Source organism: Lates calcarifer, linkage group LG19 (assembly GCF_001640805.2).
Source record: "Lates calcarifer isolate ASB-BC8 linkage group LG19, TLL_Latcal_v3, whole genome shotgun sequence".
NCBI lineage: Eukaryota > Metazoa > Chordata > Actinopteri > Centropomidae > Lates > Lates calcarifer.
The window spans coordinates 23,958,577-23,976,943 of NC_066851.1; the positions used below are offsets into that span (position 1 = coordinate 23,958,577).

Here is an 18,367-nt window from a genome sequence, read left to right on the forward strand (position 1 = left end):
GCTTTTTTAAATTCTAAAAATAAAATCACACGTAGCATCAACACAATCATTACTTCATACAGGGGCTCTGGTCCAGGGTCCCCCAGGTCTGCACCTGTTAGACCTGTTCAGTAATCTGTTTTCACTGTAGCTTCATCATGTGGAAAATAATTTTTGTTATTTTTAGTTGAGTTGAGACTACAGGAGCAAATTAACTGTCGAATGAATCCCAAGAGATTTACACTCGTGGTTGATGTCAGTGTTGATTCTTGTGCACAGTCCCATGTACATAAATAAATAAATCAATAAGCAGAGGACATGTTACTGGTATATACTTGAGTAGGGCTTTAGATGTGGTACTTTTACTTGTTATGGAGTATTTTAAAACTGTGGTAGTGGGATTTTTCCAGGACTGCTGGCAGCCTTTTGAGGTGATCCTGACCTCTGACAGGGTGGGAAGCTCTGTCTTGGGTTCACATTCATAATAAACCTCAGCTGAAATGGATGTGTATTGAAACCAATTGTTCAAACAGCCTATGAGATGATTATTTTTGCCAGGTAAGCAGTGAACTTCCCTTGTCTCCCTCTTTTTTTTTTTTTAAACAGAGGTGCAGTTCCTCCTGCCGGCCACACGATGTCACTGTCGGCACAGTAATGAGGCTCCTCTCCTCCTCCCGGAGCTCTCAGCCTGAGTCTGCGGGCTCCAGCCGGCAGATTGTCCGGTTCAAAAGTTTATTTTCAGCGCTTGACATTGATTGAACCATTAACCCTGCGGCGCCAACACTAACTAATGATTTTCCTGCTTGTTTTTCTGCTGCAGGACAGCAGGGATTTCTCCGCCCTGACGGCGTTTTCACTCACATGTTCTGCTTTTTATTTAATAATCGGAGCCATTTCTCCTCCATCACTTCATGTTTTCACCGCTGGAGGTGTTTGTTAGTTTGCTTCACACACCTGCAGATAAACGGAGGCCTGAGCAGAAAGTTTAAAGAATCAAATGCAATCCGAAAACCTCGGTATCAACACACACATAGACAAACACAACAACAAAACGTAAAATAAATACAAATATAACAATTGTAATGTAATGAAAGATTCAAACAAGAAACGTGCCAATGTTTAAAAAAACCGAAACATTTTAATCTGAACTGAGCCAGATGAGCTTTATAACAGTAATATTAGATATGATCATAATAGTGTGTGGAGACTACACGTGTTTAAATCCAGTAAATGAAGAAATGAAGGTAACAAAATAACATCAGCGTGAAATAGGCTCTAAATAAAAACACCTATTAAAAACTAATTCAACTATCAAACATAATTCTGTTTTAACAATAAAAGTTTTGAATAAAATCTGTTGAAAATGAGACGATTTTTTAAAGTAGGATTTAAAAACCAAATCTTCAAATCCTTGAAATAAACTGACTTAAAATAAACAGTGTAAATGTCCTTTAATGTGAATCTGATGCATCTTTATTGAAGAAACTTTAAGGGATTATTTAGTCGTTATGAAGCTGTTTCAGAGGAGGGTTTCATCGTTACACTTCAGCCTCGGTATAAATATGTGACTGACCATCAGCGTCACTGTTATCGGTCTGGATTTTGTTCTGTTGGACATATTTTTGTCCTTCCAGGCCTCCGTCTGATTCCCGTTTCAACATTCAGCTCACGGCCACAGGAAGAAAAGAAACAGCAGGAGACCAGAGACACAAACCTGTCTGCAGATAAAACCAGTTAAACCAGTTTAATCCATCACTGCGCTGTCAGAAGGGTTTTTTAAGAATAAAGAATACATCAGTCTTTTTCTGTTTGAAATATGATTTTTTTTTTGTTGATGGTGTTAATTTTCTGATAGATTTCTTTTAAATCGTCGTTCTGCTGCAGAGTTTTGTTTTGTTTGTTTTTTTCGTTCCTGTTCGCACATGAGATTCTTTTCTCCTTCATTAAAACAAAAATGTTTTGCAGATAAAAACAGACAGTTCACTCACCGAGAACAGGCCGCAGCTTTATGGACACAAAGGTCACCGGTGTCTTCGGTATTTGATCCGTAAATTCTCGGCATTTTTTTAACAACCTGATTAAGTACAACATGTCAGTCACATTTCACAAAGCAGGATTTAAATATTTTTTTAATTATTTTTAAATGTGACTGTTTCAGGGGCAAAAAAAAGTAATTAAATCAAAGTAAAATGAAGAGATTTGGTTAACACGAGCTAATGTCCAGTTTATGAATAGAATTACCGATCTGAGAAAACGACTCTACTATTTACACAATAAAATATAACTCAAAAATGGCCACTCATTTGTTCATTTTATTATTATTTACATATCTTTCTGATCAATACTTCATTTCCATCTGAATAAACTGTATCTTAATTCTTTAAGATACCATTTGCACTCAGGAAAATGCACAATACAACAGAAATATGAAGCTTACTGCAATGAAATATCGTCGCTGCTGAAGAGAAATACTGTAAAGAACTGCAGGAATATTAAAGAAATAATATGAGATCAGTGAAAAACACGAGTCATTTTAGTAACGCCAAAAAGCCCAGTGTAAAGCCACAATCAGCAGCACAAATAAAAACAGGAATATTACCAGAAGATTATAAATAATTGCACTTAAACAGCGTTTATTTTCGCCTCTTATTTCGCTCCTTGAACGCGTCTCTACTGACATATTTTGATCTGATCTTTGATTTACATCTATATTTCAGTTCTTCTTTTATAGGTTTGAAAATGTGGAAGTGAGAGCTGAGAGCTGACGAGACAAATTACAGATTAAACACAAAGCATGGCATTGTTTTAAAGGATTAAAAGAAGTCGACCAAAGGTAAAATAAATGGATCAGAGTGAGTTTTAATGCCTGCAGGGAAGCTTGGATTTGTGTCGTTGCGGTTCCAGTTTCCGCCGCTGGGTGGCGCCCCCTGTCCTCCTCCTCTCTGCTTTTGATCCCTCTGATTTATTTGCTCTAAACTTTTCCCTCTGAGCCTTAAAGCCAATAATAATAATGCTGAGGCCGATTACAAGCAGGCGGCATGTTGAGAAATCACACGGCGTCGATGTGTTCAAACATTCAGACTCAGAGGCAGCAAATTCTCACAGATTAACACCTGCCACCATCCATCCTTTTTAGTTCTAGAGCACACTAAAGTTTCCTGTTCATCTCCCCCTCCTTCATCCCTTCAGACAGGGTGGTTTAAGGGTCAAAAGTCACAAGAAAAGAATTCTGATTGCTGCAATTAAACGTGAGAAGAGGAATAAAAAGAGCCACATTTGGTTTCATACAAAAAGAAATACTGTTTTAACACTTTTACAATTCCCTGAAAAATCCCCAAAGAGTTCCAGATAGCCGTTCATACCATCCGTTAATCTCTGCCACTCAATGAGAACCTCCCAAATACCTTGAGATCCTCCTTAAGAACCAATAAAACCCTTTCAAGAGTCTCCTGATGACCCCTTGCGACAGCTGGAACCCCCAGTAATCCTCTTAATAACCCAACCCAGCCCCTAAAACCTCCTTAATACCTTCTGGAGCTTCCTTAAAAATCTGGTGAACCCTTTGGAAGAAGCTGTGGAAGTCCCCATGAATAAATGAATACCCTGTAAAGTTACCTGAAACAACACAGGAATACCCAGTCCTCCTCCTCCTTCAGAACCAATAAAAACTACTAAAATATCTGCAAATGCCGACAGGACCAAGAAGGCCCAAGGACCAGAACCAAAAACCGCAGGTATCTCCTTCATGACAACATGGAGCCACTTGAGACACTCTGGAACTCTAAAGAAGCTCTTGAGTTACCTTAAAACCCCTGGAACCAACTTAAGGACCCCTGAAACTTCAAAACAGCCCCTAGAACCCCCTAATAAACAACTCTTCCAAGAACCAAAGCAATCCCTTTAAAGCTGCTGGGACCCCAAGACAATGCCACTAACCTGCTAAAGAACCCCAAGAACCCTTTTTTCAGAACCCAGCAAGGACCCCATGGACCCCTATAGCAGTTGTAAAGCCATCATATGAATTCCTGGAACCCTATGAGAAACTCTTGAAACCCCTATAGAGCTCCCTTAGGAACCTCATGAAGAACTGGCAAAACCTCCTTCAGAACCAAAAAAGACCATTAAGAGCAGCACCCTTCAAGAACAGTTGAAACCCCTCACAACTTCTAGAACCTTCCTTACAGATCTCATTAGGAACTAGTGGAACTACCTTAAGAACCCACACAATCCTTTACACGACTTTATGAAACACAGCAACCCCTAAATAATCAAAAAGACCCCCTTAAGAAGCCCTAGATCCCCTTTAAGAACTTCTATAACCTCTTTACAAGCCAAATTAAGAACCGGTGGAACCTCATCAAAGGGTCAATGAACCATTTAAGAGCAGCTGGAACCCCTAAAGAACCCCGACACTCTTAAAGAACCAGAAGTTGTTATGACCCAAGCCAAAAGAACTGCTGAAACCCCTGATGGAACTACAGGACCCCCCTTAATGACCCCACAGGCCAGTTTAAGTAGCCTTAGAACAACCTTGAAACCCCTGAAGACCTCCTAGAACCCTGTTATAAACCTCATAGAAAGCCAGTACCACCTTCTTAAAACTCTAAGAAAACCTGTAAGAGCTAAAGGAACGCCTTAGAACCCCCTAACAACTCCCCTTAAGCTCCTGAGGAACCCCTTAAAGGCCACTGGAACGTTTTAATCCTTTGGCAGGCCTCCTTCTAACTTCCCTCTGATCAAAAAGCTCTCGATCAGCCCCCCCCCCTTTCAGCTTCACTGATCAATATTGATTATTCGCTCATACAGAGACATGCTCCTGCTGAATAAATCACCTTTCTGTGTTTCTGTTCGAGCAGAGAAAAACAACAGATGGACTGCAGAACTGAAATGTAACAACCAACAGCCTGCTTCACATCTGGATCAAACATTTCAATCACAAACCAAAACTTTCAACTTTTATTCTGAGAGTAAGATGTGTAGCACTTTTCAGGTTGATTAAACATCACAGCTAAAATCATCAGCAGTTGGTGTAACACTGATGGGATGGAATATTTTAAGGAAAATTGAAAACAGATGTTCGAATAAAACCCATGAAAAAATCTTTGTTTCTAATGATGGCTGAGATGTTAATTATGATCACCACACTGGAGGTCAAAGGTCACCCTAAGTTTCTCTCCCTCTACAGCTCTGATTAAATTTAAATATCATTTTTCTGTTCCACCACAACACAAATATATCACATGTAAAAGTTTTTACAGGGATAAGTACATTTTTATCTGATTTTCAGCAGTCAATAAATCCATTTTATACAACCTGTACACTAATGTAACAGGAAATCAAGACTGGAGAACGTAAAGTGTATTTTTTCTACGTTTCTGTGTTAAATACAAACGTTTAAATCTGCCATTAAATTGGATTAAATGTATCATCTTGATGGACATCTGGAGGCTGTAAAAGCATGTTTCTTTACAGATTTAATTAACAGCGGCTCATATTGGGCAGCTTTAAAATAAAAGCAGATGGTGAAAGTATATTAATTTATATTACTCAGAATAAAGTTTCAAAAACTTAATAAATGTTGCTGAAATTGTTTGCAAAAGTTTTCTTTCTCTTCAGTTGCAGCACATTCACAGTTCAGACAAAGAATAATTTGATTTTTTATAATCTTTCTGTGACCTTTTTTTTTAAAATAATCTTTTCAGATGTTTAAATTGTGTTCTAAAGTCTGGTTTGGTTTCTAAGTCCCGCTTGGTAGTCCAACAACAAAGACAGGAATCCACCTCTTTCTAACTCTTTACACTACAACTGTGTTTGAATTGAGAAGAAAATGAAAGGAGTCTTGTCCGGTTTGGTTTGAGTGCCCAGTTGCCCGTTAACTTTTTTCTCGTGCCTCACATTGCAGATTTGAGTCTTTATATTGTGTTCTAAAATTATGAAGAAAATGAATGGAGTCTGGTTTGGTTTTCAGTTGGTGGTTGAGCAAAGGAAGAGGCACAGCTGGGGCCTTTATCATTCACACTGCTGCTTTAAATTTGTGGAAAAAATGAATGGAGTCTGGTTTGATTTGAATTTCAAGTCTTCTGTGATTCAGCCTCTTTCTCTTTCAAGCTGGAACAAATATTACTTTTGAAACATTTAATTCTTTATGTGTGTACATTTTTCTTTTTCAAACAAGCACAGAAGCCACTTCTCTTCACGTCTCCCTGTTGAATCTACCTGCTGCTTTTGTTTCAAAAGGTCAAATCCTAAGAAATGATTTCTTAAAATCCTGAATCGGGCACTTCACTGAGATGATTCCTGACAAAGCTGCAGGTGAAATAAACATGAAATACCAGAGTTTGTTGCAGGTTTTTGTCTTTGAGGCTGGATGGATGTTTTTCTCTGCTGCTCCTCCTCCTCAGGTCTGTTTGGATGCTGCAGTCTCACAGCCTGACAGACACAAGCAGGAATTTACCTCAAAACACACGCACACACACACACACACAGAGCAACACGTACACTCTGCAGAAAACATATAAGCAGAGCCGGTGAACAGTCCAAACTGCTTCACATCTTCAGTGAGCAAACCACCACCACCACCAACAACAACAACAACAACAGTAAACAACCAGTATGTTTAGTTGACTGAGTGTCACCGAGGAGCTGAACAACAAACAGCACCGAGTTAAACCATCCCATCAAAATAAAAGCCTGACGAAATAAACGAACAATCCCCAGAAGAAACTGATTTTCAGGAACAAACCGCGCTTCATTCCGGACGCGTTTTTACGCACGAAAACTGCACCGAGTGGATGGAAGATGCAGCTAATGTGATATTATGATGAATGATATTATCAGTTAGAGTATTGGTATTATTACCTTTATTATTATTGCTGAGGTCGTATGTTCACTTTGACTCTGGAGATGAAACTGAACGCACCAGAAGCCAAATAAAAGCCCCGTTATATTTTTCTTCTGTCAAACAATCACTGTGATTTATTCCTGTTTTATGTTGAATTATCAGATTTTTTTTTTTTTTTTTTTTTTTTTTGCTTTTGCTGATATTTTACCGTCCAAACATCAAATCCTGGCTCAGTTATTTTGTTTTAAAGATTTTGCCCCGAATTGTTCTAAAACAAAATCCAGACTAAAGCTCATGTCTATCTTTATAAATCTGTGCTACACGTGTTGTTCAGGTGTACATCCACGGTGATAAATAAATCTGTATGGAGCATTTTTATAAAGCCGACTTCCAGGTCAAATAAACCGGAAAAGAGGCGGAAATATTCAACTCTAAACGTGCAAACAGGCGCAGACAAACGGCGTCTGAGCCCGTTTTAAACGGGGATTTGAAATGATTCATTTATTTACATTAAAACTGATCAGCTTCAATATTTTCATCAAAAATAAAATCATTTGTTTTGGCGTAAACTGTGGACCCGCCTTCCTCTGCCTCATTCCAGCACTGAAACGCGCAGTAACAGACAAACCGAGCTCTGACCGAAGCTCAGAGCTGCGGCTCAGCTCCAGGACACCGGGGTGAGGCTCAAACAGCTCCTCGGTGAAGCTTCAGTGTTTCTGCAGCTGCTGCTCCGGGCTGAAGGCTCCCAACAGAAAACACGCCTGAAGCTAAAACTGAATGTAGTTTCTGTTCAGCTGGAGGGAAGAAGGAGTTTGTAAAGAGAGTTCTGCTGACTGAGGGGTTTTCAGGAAAAATCACCTGTCGTTCGCTTCTGTTTAGGTTCAGGTCACATTCACACTCAAAAACTTTGCATTTAAACTGTTTGACTTTTTCTCTCATTTCTGGTGTTTTTCCTCAAGTGACTGAGGAAAATCTGAAACCAGTTGAACCAAGTCTGCAGGTTTAGTTTGGGACAAACTTTTCCACTGATATTAAATATTCATCTGCCAGGACTCTGAGACTCTGAGACCACATGAACACCGTGGATTACTGGTATTATTGGTGCCACTGATACAGAGCTGTTCTGGCAGAAGCAGCTGCAGTACTGGTAGTAACATTACTGCTAATGTTACTTGTAGCAGCAGTAATGTGACAGACATTTAAACGCAGCAGCTGCGCGCGCTGTGTTTCTGTTTGTTGGACAAAATAAAACTGGAAACATATTTTTCTTCTGCCTGAGCAGAAACAGCGAAGTGTCATGTGAGGATTATTTGCGGTGCTCGGTGGTAAAAACAGCAGTAAGGTGGTGGAAGTGGTACGACAGTGTTAGCAGGTAGCTATAGCAACAGCAGCAGTAACATCAAGTGATACAATAAAATCTGATTAATAACAGTAAGAGTGGTTGAATAGATGCTGCAGCGGGAGTAGTGCTGCAGATAGTAGCAGCAGTGATCGTATTAGCTGCAGGGCCGTAACAAGGATTTTAGAAACACCGAGACCCCCCCCTCACCACCACCACCACCCACACTAAAAATAAACTGTGTACATTTGTTTTTATATTTGAGCTTTTCATGTTTTATTCATTCCTTTAAATCTTCAGCTCCCTCCCTGAATTTAATCCCAGAACTGATGCTTCTCTTTTTCTTATTCTTTCTATTACAGACGTGAAGCTGCCACGCGATTTTTTATCTAAAGAAAAGTGAAATAAATGCAGTTGGAATCGTCCTTTAAATGCTTTAAATATGATGTGATGTTTTGTTAATCATCAGTAATAATGTGGAGATGTTCAACCCGCGGCGGCCTCCATCTCTCCGTCCTTTATTCATTCAACATTTACTGAGTGTTTCTGCCTCCAGTTCACTTTGTGTTGTTGTTAAAGCCGCCGGGAGGAAACTGACAACACAAACCTTCCTGGAAGCAGCAGACTGACATGACACCGTGTTTACGCCTCCCCGGCGCACATTTTACGCGCATTTTACGCACGGAAAAATCGGCTTTGGAGAAACAGCCCGTAGCCTCTCTGAGCCGCTCAGTCTGCTGCGGTCTGACACACAAATCACCTCCGCGTGTCCTGACCGTGTCCGCGTGCCCTCCGGATCCCCTCTCCTCTTGTTTATTTTCCCTCCGAGTCGGGATGTAAACAGTTTTGGAGACGCCGAAGGGGAAAATATTTGAATCGGAGGAGTGTAAATATGAGGAGCGGCGGGGATTTGGGTGTACGCACGCACGGTGTGTGTTTTCCAGCGACGGGTTTAGTTTAGGTGGGAGGGGGTGAGAGAGGGGAGGGATGAGGGGAAGGCAGACGAGTGTTGATAGGGGTGAGTGTGTTTTCTACGCTGCAAAAAGTGTCTGTCTCGGGGAGTCATTTGGGCGTTAGACGCTCTAAAAGTCCGATTTTCTGTCAAAATATATCAGAAAAAAACCCACAAAATTAGGCCAGAAAATATTTTACTTCCCCATTTAGGTTCAGTTCTTGCACAAATCAAGTGTCTGTGTTTCAAACGGGGCTGGAAAAATGAGCTGCAGCTAGTTTGACGATAAAGACTCAAAAATTCAACAAAATCCCCAAAACAAACGATTCGCTTCAGAGAGAATACAAATAAAATTCAACCTGTTTGATTTTCTGCTTAATTCTGATGACATAAAGATTTTTTTAAGACTCGAGAAGCCGCGAAAAGACTCGTCGGGGTGGGCATTTTTTGCAGCGTGCACGGCATTGGTGGATGTGTGTGTTTCCCCGTGCGTCATGATTGGCTGAAAGCGCAGAGGACGCCTTAATATTTAATACTAATGTTCCCCTGGTTGGCTGAGGACTGGAAAGGTCCAACCAATGTTTTTTAGTTGCTTTAGTGGCTGTGGCTCCCTAATTAATTGCAGCTATCTGTCTCCTATCGATGTGTGTGTACATGTGTGTTGTGTGTGTGTGTTTCCTTTTTTCTCCCCAAACCGAACATGAAATAGTTTGTTGGGCTATACTTTCTTTCTTCCTATCTTTCCCCCCTTCCTTCCTTCCCGTCCTGGTTCGCAGGCAGAGACAGGACAGATTGAAACCCAGCTGTGTTCGTCGCTTTTGGTCGTTGCCATTTTCCCCCCTCATTGCCCGGTGATGTTGGATATGGGAGAGCGCAAAGAGGTGAAAATGATTCCTAAATCGTCGTTCAGTATAAACAGTTTGGTGCCCGAGGCCGTGCAAAGCGACAACAACAACCACCAGAACCAGCATCACCACCAGAACCACCACCACCAGAACCACCACCGGCCCGGCGGCGCAGACGAAGCCGAGCAGAAAGCCCCTCTCCCGGCCGCGCAGCAGGACGGAAAAGCGGACCCTAAGAGTGACGCGTCGAGCCAGGAGAGCTGCCCGGACGAGAAGGAGAAGCAGGAGGAGAAAAAGGACGGGAAAGACGGGGACGGCGGCTCCGGAGGGAAGGACGGAGAGAAGAAAAGTGGCAAGTACGAAAAACCTCCTTTTAGTTATAACGCGTTGATAATGATGGCCATCAGGCAGAGCCCGGAGAAGCGGCTCACCCTGAACGGCATTTATGAATTCATCATGAAAAACTTCCCGTACTACCGGGAGAACAAGCAGGGCTGGCAGAACTCCATCCGGCACAACCTCAGCTTGAATAAGTGCTTCGTCAAGGTGCCGCGGCACTACGACGACCCGGGCAAGGGGAACTACTGGATGCTGGACCCCAGCAGCGACGACGTCTTCATCGGCGGCACCACCGGGAAGCTCCGGCGGCGGTCCACCACGTCCCGGGCCAAGCTGGCCTTCAAGCGGGGAGCCCGGCTGACCTCCGGGCTGACCTTCATGGACCGGGCCGGCTCCCTGTACTGGCCCATGTCCCCCTTCCTCTCCCTGCACCACCCGCGGGCCGGCAGCGCCCTGGGCTACAACGGGACCTCCTCGGGCTACCCGGGTCACCCCATGTCCTACAGCACCATGCTCACCCAGAACATGGGCAACAACCACTCGTCGTTCCCGTCCTCCAACGGGCTCAGCATGGACCGGCTGGTCGGCGGAGATCTCCCCTACGCGACGCACCACCTGACGGCGGCGGCCCTGGCGGCCTCGGCGGTGCCCTGCGGCCTCTCCGTGCCTTGCTCCGGGGCCACTTACTCCCTGAACCCGTGCTCGGTCAACCTGCTGGCCGGGCAGACCAGTTACTTTTTCCCCCACGTCCCGCACCCGCCCATGACCACGCAGACCGGCGGCAGCGGCGGCGGCGGCTCCCTGCAGGCCGCCCGGGCTTCGGCCTCCAATTCCCCGCAGGCTCCGTCCTCCTCCTCGCTGCCCTGTGACTCTCTGAGGCCGGCGCTGTCCGGCTCTCTGCCGGCCTTCTCCTCGGGACTTTCCGGGGGTTTGTCTGACTATTTTACGCATCAAAACCAGGGGTCGACCTCCAACCCGCTTATACACTAACACCCCCAAACCCTCACCCCCTCAGCCTGACCCCCCTCCACCTCACCTCTCCATCCATCCATCCTCTCATTCCACCCCTGAAGGAGTGAAAATCTTAAAATGACTGGAACTGTAAGTTGAACATTTTACACTGAACATTTACATTGTAAAAAAAAACAAACAAAATTATTATAAACTACCTACTATAGAAAAAAGAGGAGAGACTTAAACTGCAAAACAAAAAAGCGCAGCAGAGAAACACTCACAGAAAGCAGCCCTGAAGTTTCCAGGTATTTTTTAATATTATTATTATTATCGCTTCTTCTTCTTTCTCCTTCTTCTTCTTCTGCTCCATCTTCTCCTGCAGTTTTAATTTCTGTGTACATAATGTCTGTTACTATAAGTGTCCGGGGTTTGTCTCTGTATAGTTCTGTCAGTCAGCGACACGCAATGTGATCTGAGATACAAACAGAGAGAATGATGAGAAGCTGTAGGCTGAGTTTTCTGTTCTTCTTGTTGGAGGAGGCATTACTTTTTATAGAATGTGTATTTAAAATAGTTTTGTCTAATTTTGAGATTTTAAAAAAGGTAAAAATAATAATAATGATATCTCTAATAGCCGGTTTTGCCCGCATGTTTGCAGTATTACCAGGTATCATGCGGGTTAGAAAAGAAGCGGCGGAGAATGATTTTATTTTACAAAATTTAAAAACTAATTTTTTTTTATTTTTAAGTTTTATTTTCTATACAGTGAAATGTGTTTGTTTTTTTTAGCAGAAAGCAAAGCGACTCTGGCTCCCGCCGTTAATGTCCTGAGGCTGTTTTTCTCCATTCATTCATTTCCCTGTTTTAAAAACTGTTCTCGTACTTTTTATAGACCAAAGAATCGGTTTTTAGGAAATTTAGAATCAGTATTGATGAGCTGCATAAACAAGACAAGAGGCCTGGTGTGGTAGGAATTAAGGAGTGGATGAAAGAATGAATGAATGAGTGAGTGAGTGAGTGAGTGAGTGAAGGGGTGAATGATGCCTCCATCACTGCAGAAAATGTCCATTTAAACGAGATTTTTATCGCAGGTTTTTTTTGTTTTTTTGAATCCTCGTTTTCTTAAATTAGTGGAAATTTGAATGGAGTTTGGTGGCGCCGATTTCAAATTTTTCAGCGAGTGTTTGTGGGTACAGCTGAAAGGAATTTTTTTTTTGCCTTAATCTGCCTCGTTTTTTTGATTAAATCTTTATTTGTTTTAAAGGTTAAATTAAATGTTAAACTGCGTTGGAAACAGCGTGAAATTGACTCATTTTTTACCAAAAAAAATCAGATTTTACGGCTAAATTTTGAGCGTAAATGTCTCGTTTTGTGGATGGATATTTTCCGCAGTGGCAGCCTGTGATGTGCTTTATTTGACTGTAAACGTGATCGCCGATTTAAAAAAAAAACGGACGTTCACGCTTCTTCTTTTATTTTTTGTATAATTAGTAAAAGAGAGAGAAAATGTCTATTTGTAATTTGAATTTGAGGTTTTACTTTTTTGGAAAAAGGAAGAACAATGTAAAAACCCGTTTGTTTGACAGAAGAAAAAAATGCCTCATTATCTAATACTACTTGGAATGATTGTCCTTTAATTGTCGTCTCTAAAAACAATTTTTCATGGTTGTGATACTATTGTGGTCTTATTCTTATTCCCGTGTTTGTCGCTTATAAAAGTTAAAAAAAGAGAAAAAAAATGTTTTAATCATAAAAAAATAAAAATAAAAGAATAGGTTACATTCATAACTAACGCAAATCCCTTTGTCTTTTTTACTCCGTGTTTCACTGATGTTATCAACAGGTACAAAAACCAAAACCATTCTTAACATTTTAGACTTTTTAAAGCGTTTTTCTGCACCGTGGCTTAAATTAGTGCTTTTGTTAACGTGGTTCTTCACTGTGCAGCTTCCTCCACCGGATTCTAACATTTTAATGGTTTTAACTGAGACCAAGCGAATTACATTTCAGCACAGACGCATTTAAAGACCGTGATTTGAAATCCAGCGACAAAAACCGCTCCGAGCTTTTTAACCTTTGGCTCTGATATAATCCATCTCATCCACATGAGCGTGTCCTGTTTATGTTTTGGGGAGTCGTTGTTGTGGTGGTGGTTGCTGTTGTTTACGCACACACAGTGAAAACGGCACCGCAGCGCCTGTGCGTAAAGCTTTTACGCATAAAGATTTACGCGCGTCTGGGTGGAAAAACTGTGTCAAATGATGCAACCAGAGGTCGCGTTCAGGCTGCTGAAGCCTGACTGACTGTGTGAGGGGGTTTTGTGCTTCAGGTTGTGACATTTTCTCCTTTTGAACAGTGAAACCTGAGGCGCTGCAGGCTGCGGCCTCAGTCTCACTGATTCAGGGCTTCGCAGCAGAAATCCCCCAAAACATCATCAGGTTTTCACCGTTTTCACCTTCACATGTGTGTGTGTGTGTGTGTAGACGCCGCTCTGCTCCGGGTCTGAGTGACTCTGTGCAGCTGGTTTAACAGCTCAAATTAGTTTCTTTAAACCTGCTGATTTTTCTCAGTCTCTTCCAGAAAAGTCGGATTTAGAGTCTGAATTCGAGCGCGTTGTTCTCCGCAGTGTGCTTTTGTCTCAGCTCCGGTGTGTTACATGTGTGTGTTGTTGTATCATTCCGCCTCATTTACGGATCAAAGCTGAACCGTGTTGACATTTACGCCTTAAATTTGCAGATTTCTGAGAGAAGTCTGGTTCTCAGGCTGCTGTTTCAGTCTCTGTGGTGTTTTTGTCTCTCTCCGCTTTGTCTGTGTTGAACTGTTTTCACTGCAGCTGTTTGTGTTTTTACACATCGAACTGTGACAGAAACAGGTGAAGGTTTTTTCTGCTTCTTTTTGCTGTGACCCGCGGCTGTAGTTTCTACAGCTCTGTCACAGAGAGCTGCCATGTTGTGTGTGTTTTCAGGTTTTGCTGCTGATGTGAACCTGGCTTCTTGTGTGTGGTTCCATGGGTGTTCTGGTTTTGTCTGAAATCTGAACTGTTGATTTTTCCTGTCGCTTCAGATTTTTCTTGAACTCAGGTTTTTGGGCTCGGGTTTTGGAGCTGGTCTCTTCGTCGTGTCTGCAGTGAGATGCTGCTCAGCTCCGTGTCAAACGCGTGTTTTCTTCAACTTGCGCGGATTTGTCGCCTTCTCTGAAACAAAACTCTGGATTTAAAGAGTCAGTTTTCAGCTCTGCAGGTTTTTGTGGTCTGGTTGGACTGTGTCTGTGAGGACAGTCAGATCCTGGGGCTGCGTGTTTTCGTGTCTTTGTCAGAAGCTCTTGTGATGTTTTTTCCTCCTTCTCTCTGTGTGTTTTCTGTAATGAGTCATTTCTGCATTGAGGACTTTCTCTGTGTTCACGTGCTGCTGTGATCATGTGAGTGTTTGTTGTTGCAGCAGGTGTGATTCTGATCTGACTGCTGCAGGTTTTTGTGATTTATCCCCCCCCCCCCCCAACACACACACACACACACACACACACACACACACACACACACACCACCTCCACCCGCTCTGATGCTGCAGGTTCACCGGCAGATCTCTGCGGGTTTTGCGGCAGTGTGCTGGCTCCAGCCACTGCGCGTCCTCCGCTCGTCTCTTTGTAGAAAATCAAGTCCCAAACATTCAGAGTTCAATTCTCCCAGAAGCTGATCCCAGTGTTTCCTTTGTGTCTCATCGTGCTGTTGATAAATGGTTCTTGTTTGATGCGGAGAGATGAACCGTGTTCCTCAGCACTAAAACCCCGCAGGGCCGCACACTGACTCCTCACCTCACTGCATCGCTGCTTATTTTTGGATGAATTGAATCTTTTCCTCCATCCTGCTGTTTGTTGTAAAGTCGCGGAGCTGCAGCTTTCTCTTTGTTATTCAGTCAGAAAAGCTGTGAAACGCGGACACGGTTCCAGTCTTGTCGTCGTGTTGCTGCTGCAGGACGTTGTTTTCCGTCTCCTCTTGTTCTTTTGTGGAAACTGAAAATCCATAATTCATGTACAGGTGCAGGTTCTGTCCGCGAAGGCCTTAAACTGACAGAGACAGGCGGAGGTGTTTGAGAAAATCTTCGTTTTGGCTCAGATCGTTTTTATTTGGGAAAAAATCGCAGCGAGAACAACATGAGACTCTTTGCTTTAAATCGCAGATGAAAAACTTGGGACGTTTTTTTGGCTGTAGTCTGAAGTCTGACAGGATTTAAATGCACCCATGGCTGTTTGCCGTGATGTGTGTCTGCAGGTCAAAGGTCAGAGCTCCATCGTGTTTCGGTGTTTTTCTTCTCGCGAGGTGCAAACACGCAGAGAAAGACATTTTCTCTTCTCTGGTGGCGGCACTGAATGTCTGTTAAAATAAAACACACCCGGTGTCTCACACATTTTCAGGATTTCTGAACTGATCTAATTTGACCTGAAAAAACTGAAGAGCTAAAATCAACGTGTTCCTGCCTCCTTTTATCATCAGTGAACTGACCTCACATTTTAAGAATCCACAGGCTGCTGGTGTTAGAGGTCAAAGATCAAACGTCTGTTCAGACGAAGCTGCGACCTGAGCAGGTGAAAAATGTTTTAACCTTTAATTTAGTAGATTTTAGTGTTGAATCAGCTTCAGAGGAGCAGAGGGAAGAAGACGACAATAACAACAGTATGAACGTGATGATGTTTGTGTCTCTGCTGTTTGTTGATTTTCTGTCCTGAAGCTTCAGGATCTCCTCTGTCTCTGCAGAGAAACGTCTGATTTCACTTTCACTGAAGCTCGTTTTTCTCCCTGCAACCGCTCCTTTGTTGTGGGTTTGTATTTAGCATCAGGTTTGATTTCCTTCTCTTCAGGTCAGAGTTTATTTCTCAGATCGATAACGTCTCTCCTCTTTGTCTCGCTGCTCTCTGACGTCTGAGGCCGATGTAAAACCTGATGGAGGTTTGTCTCCGACCACAGCTGCACAACATCTGCTGATGTTGACGGGTTTGTGCTGGTTTCATTCGGAGAGGGCTCTCTTTTGTTTTTCTTTGTGCTTGTTTGCGAGGCTGAAAGAGCGCCTGATGAGCTCTCGGTTTCCCATGATGCTCTGGGGTTCACGTGTCAGAGGAAACTGTTGCATGTTCAGGTTGAATTTTGGGTCTGTTTCACTGTGCTGCAGCTGCAGATTTGTGTCTTCAGGGGAAAACACTGACCAGGATCTGAGCTGTGTGTGTCCAGTGATGTCCAGCTTCTTCCCCAGGAGAAATTTCTCTTGTTTTTGGCGCTGTGCTCTGAATTCTGTTTTTCAGGCTTTTCAAATTCCAAAAACTGAATTTCTTGGCGCCAAACTGAAAAACCATAAAGACCAGATCCAGTCCAAACCAGGTTGTGTTGGAGCCTTAAGAGAGAAAGATTCAGGAAATATTTTAAAGACTGTCAGATTTCAGGTGAATTCTGGGTCCAGAATGAAGCGTTTCAGTGTTGGTCCAGACAGATTTCTGAGGTGGATTTGTGTCCTCAGAGGAAAACACTGACACCAGGATCCAAACTGTGATTTCAGTTTGAGCTTTCAGTGTCCAGTGATGCTCTGAATCCACTTTTCTAGCCTCGTGTGAGGAGATAACCCTGAATATTTAGAGAACAGGAAAATGTACAAGATAAATAAATAATCTGAGGGAAAAAAGAAAGAAAATAATCAGACTAGTTTTTAAAAAATGTGTTTTGCTCTTCAAAAATCCAGATGTTTAGCGTCCCTCAGTGCTGCTCTGATATGATGCTCTGTTGTCTTTACAATGATCACTATCAACACAAAAACCCAGTTTCACAGACGCCTTCAAGAGGAAAACACTGACAAACCTCCGTTCACTGAACGAGAATCGAATGCTGTGGGTGACCACTGTTTAAAATAATCAGTCCAATCAGGCTTCACAGACTCTGAACAGATTAAACGTCTGGTGTGAAGATCCATACTGGTCCAACCCTGAGGCTGGTGAAGACAGAGAGTAAAATATAAAGAGTAAAGTGAATCTTTCAGAGATTGTGGCTTTAGAAATGTTTAGAAACATCTGTGTCAGGATTCAGAAACTAGAATCAATCATCAGTCACTGCTGTGTCACAAACATCCGTCTTACAGCTGCTTCAGAGAAGAAGAAAATCATGGGATTAAATATTTGATATTTGACATTTTTTGGCACCAAACTGGTGACCACTGAAACCCTTCTTAATGTTTTCTAAAAATAGTCTCATGTTTGTTTATCAGAGCAAAACTTTTGGCACCAAATTGAAAATCTAGAAATAAATGAATGTTTTTGGTGGAATATTAGTCCAAACCAGAGCTGCAGCATCCAGCGGTGCTTTGAACCCAGAGTCAGAGGCTCGTAGAGAAAAATCTGAAGTAACGGGTGATTTCATCTCAGAAATATCAGCCTTCAAAAACACAGAGCAGGGTCTCAGTTGGAGGATTTTAGCGTCCTCTGTCCTGTGATGCTTTAAACTCAGTTTCAGACGCAAAAACTCTTTTTGGCACCAACTGAAAAATAAAAATAAATATCTGCATGTTAATGATGATAAGTCTTAAAAATATAGAGTCAGTCCAAACTAGAGTTTCTGACGTCCAATTTTTCAGCTTTTTTTTTCCATTAAAACTCTCCTGGACTGATTTAAGGACAAAATCTTTGAGTTATAGAACTGAGAGAGAGAGAGGGAGAGGGAAAGAAAGAAAGGATATCTCCACTTCCTCCCCCTCCTCCCCCTTCCTCCCCCGTGTCCTTCTGTTGCTTCTTTTGTCTTTTGACTGCTGGTCACCCCATTTAACATGGGACAGATAGCATCAGCCTGACAGATATTGGGTTCCCCGGCAGCTCCATTGTTGGGGGGGGGAGAGGTGGGGTGAGGGAGGGTGAGGAGGGGAGGTGGTGGTATGGTTCTTGCGTTACAGTCGGACTCGTTTAACTCGCAGCCCTCTTTTAGGAAACGAACAAATTGCTGCTGAAAGTCTGTCTTTGTTGTTTCAGCGGACTGATCTCGGAGCAGCCGAGCCTCCGACAACAAACAGTCTGCAGAGGGGAAATCGCCTCGGCACAGAGCTCGGATCAGACGATAAGAGCTGCCGAGAGCGAAGTCTGCACCCGTAACT

General features: G+C 42.7%; 1 protein-coding gene across 1 annotated transcript; it reads left to right on the forward strand.

The window, feature by feature from the left end:
- The first annotated feature begins 9,679 nt into the window (after positions 1-9,679).
- Positions 9,680-13,037, forward strand: foxg1a (forkhead box G1a). The gene has a single exon (XM_018673003.2). The coding sequence runs from the start codon at positions 9,966-9,968 to the stop codon at positions 11,283-11,285; it is 1,320 nt and encodes a 439-aa protein (XP_018528519.1). The 5' UTR covers positions 9,680-9,965; the 3' UTR covers positions 11,286-13,037.
- Positions 13,038-18,367: the final 5,330 nt, after the last annotated feature.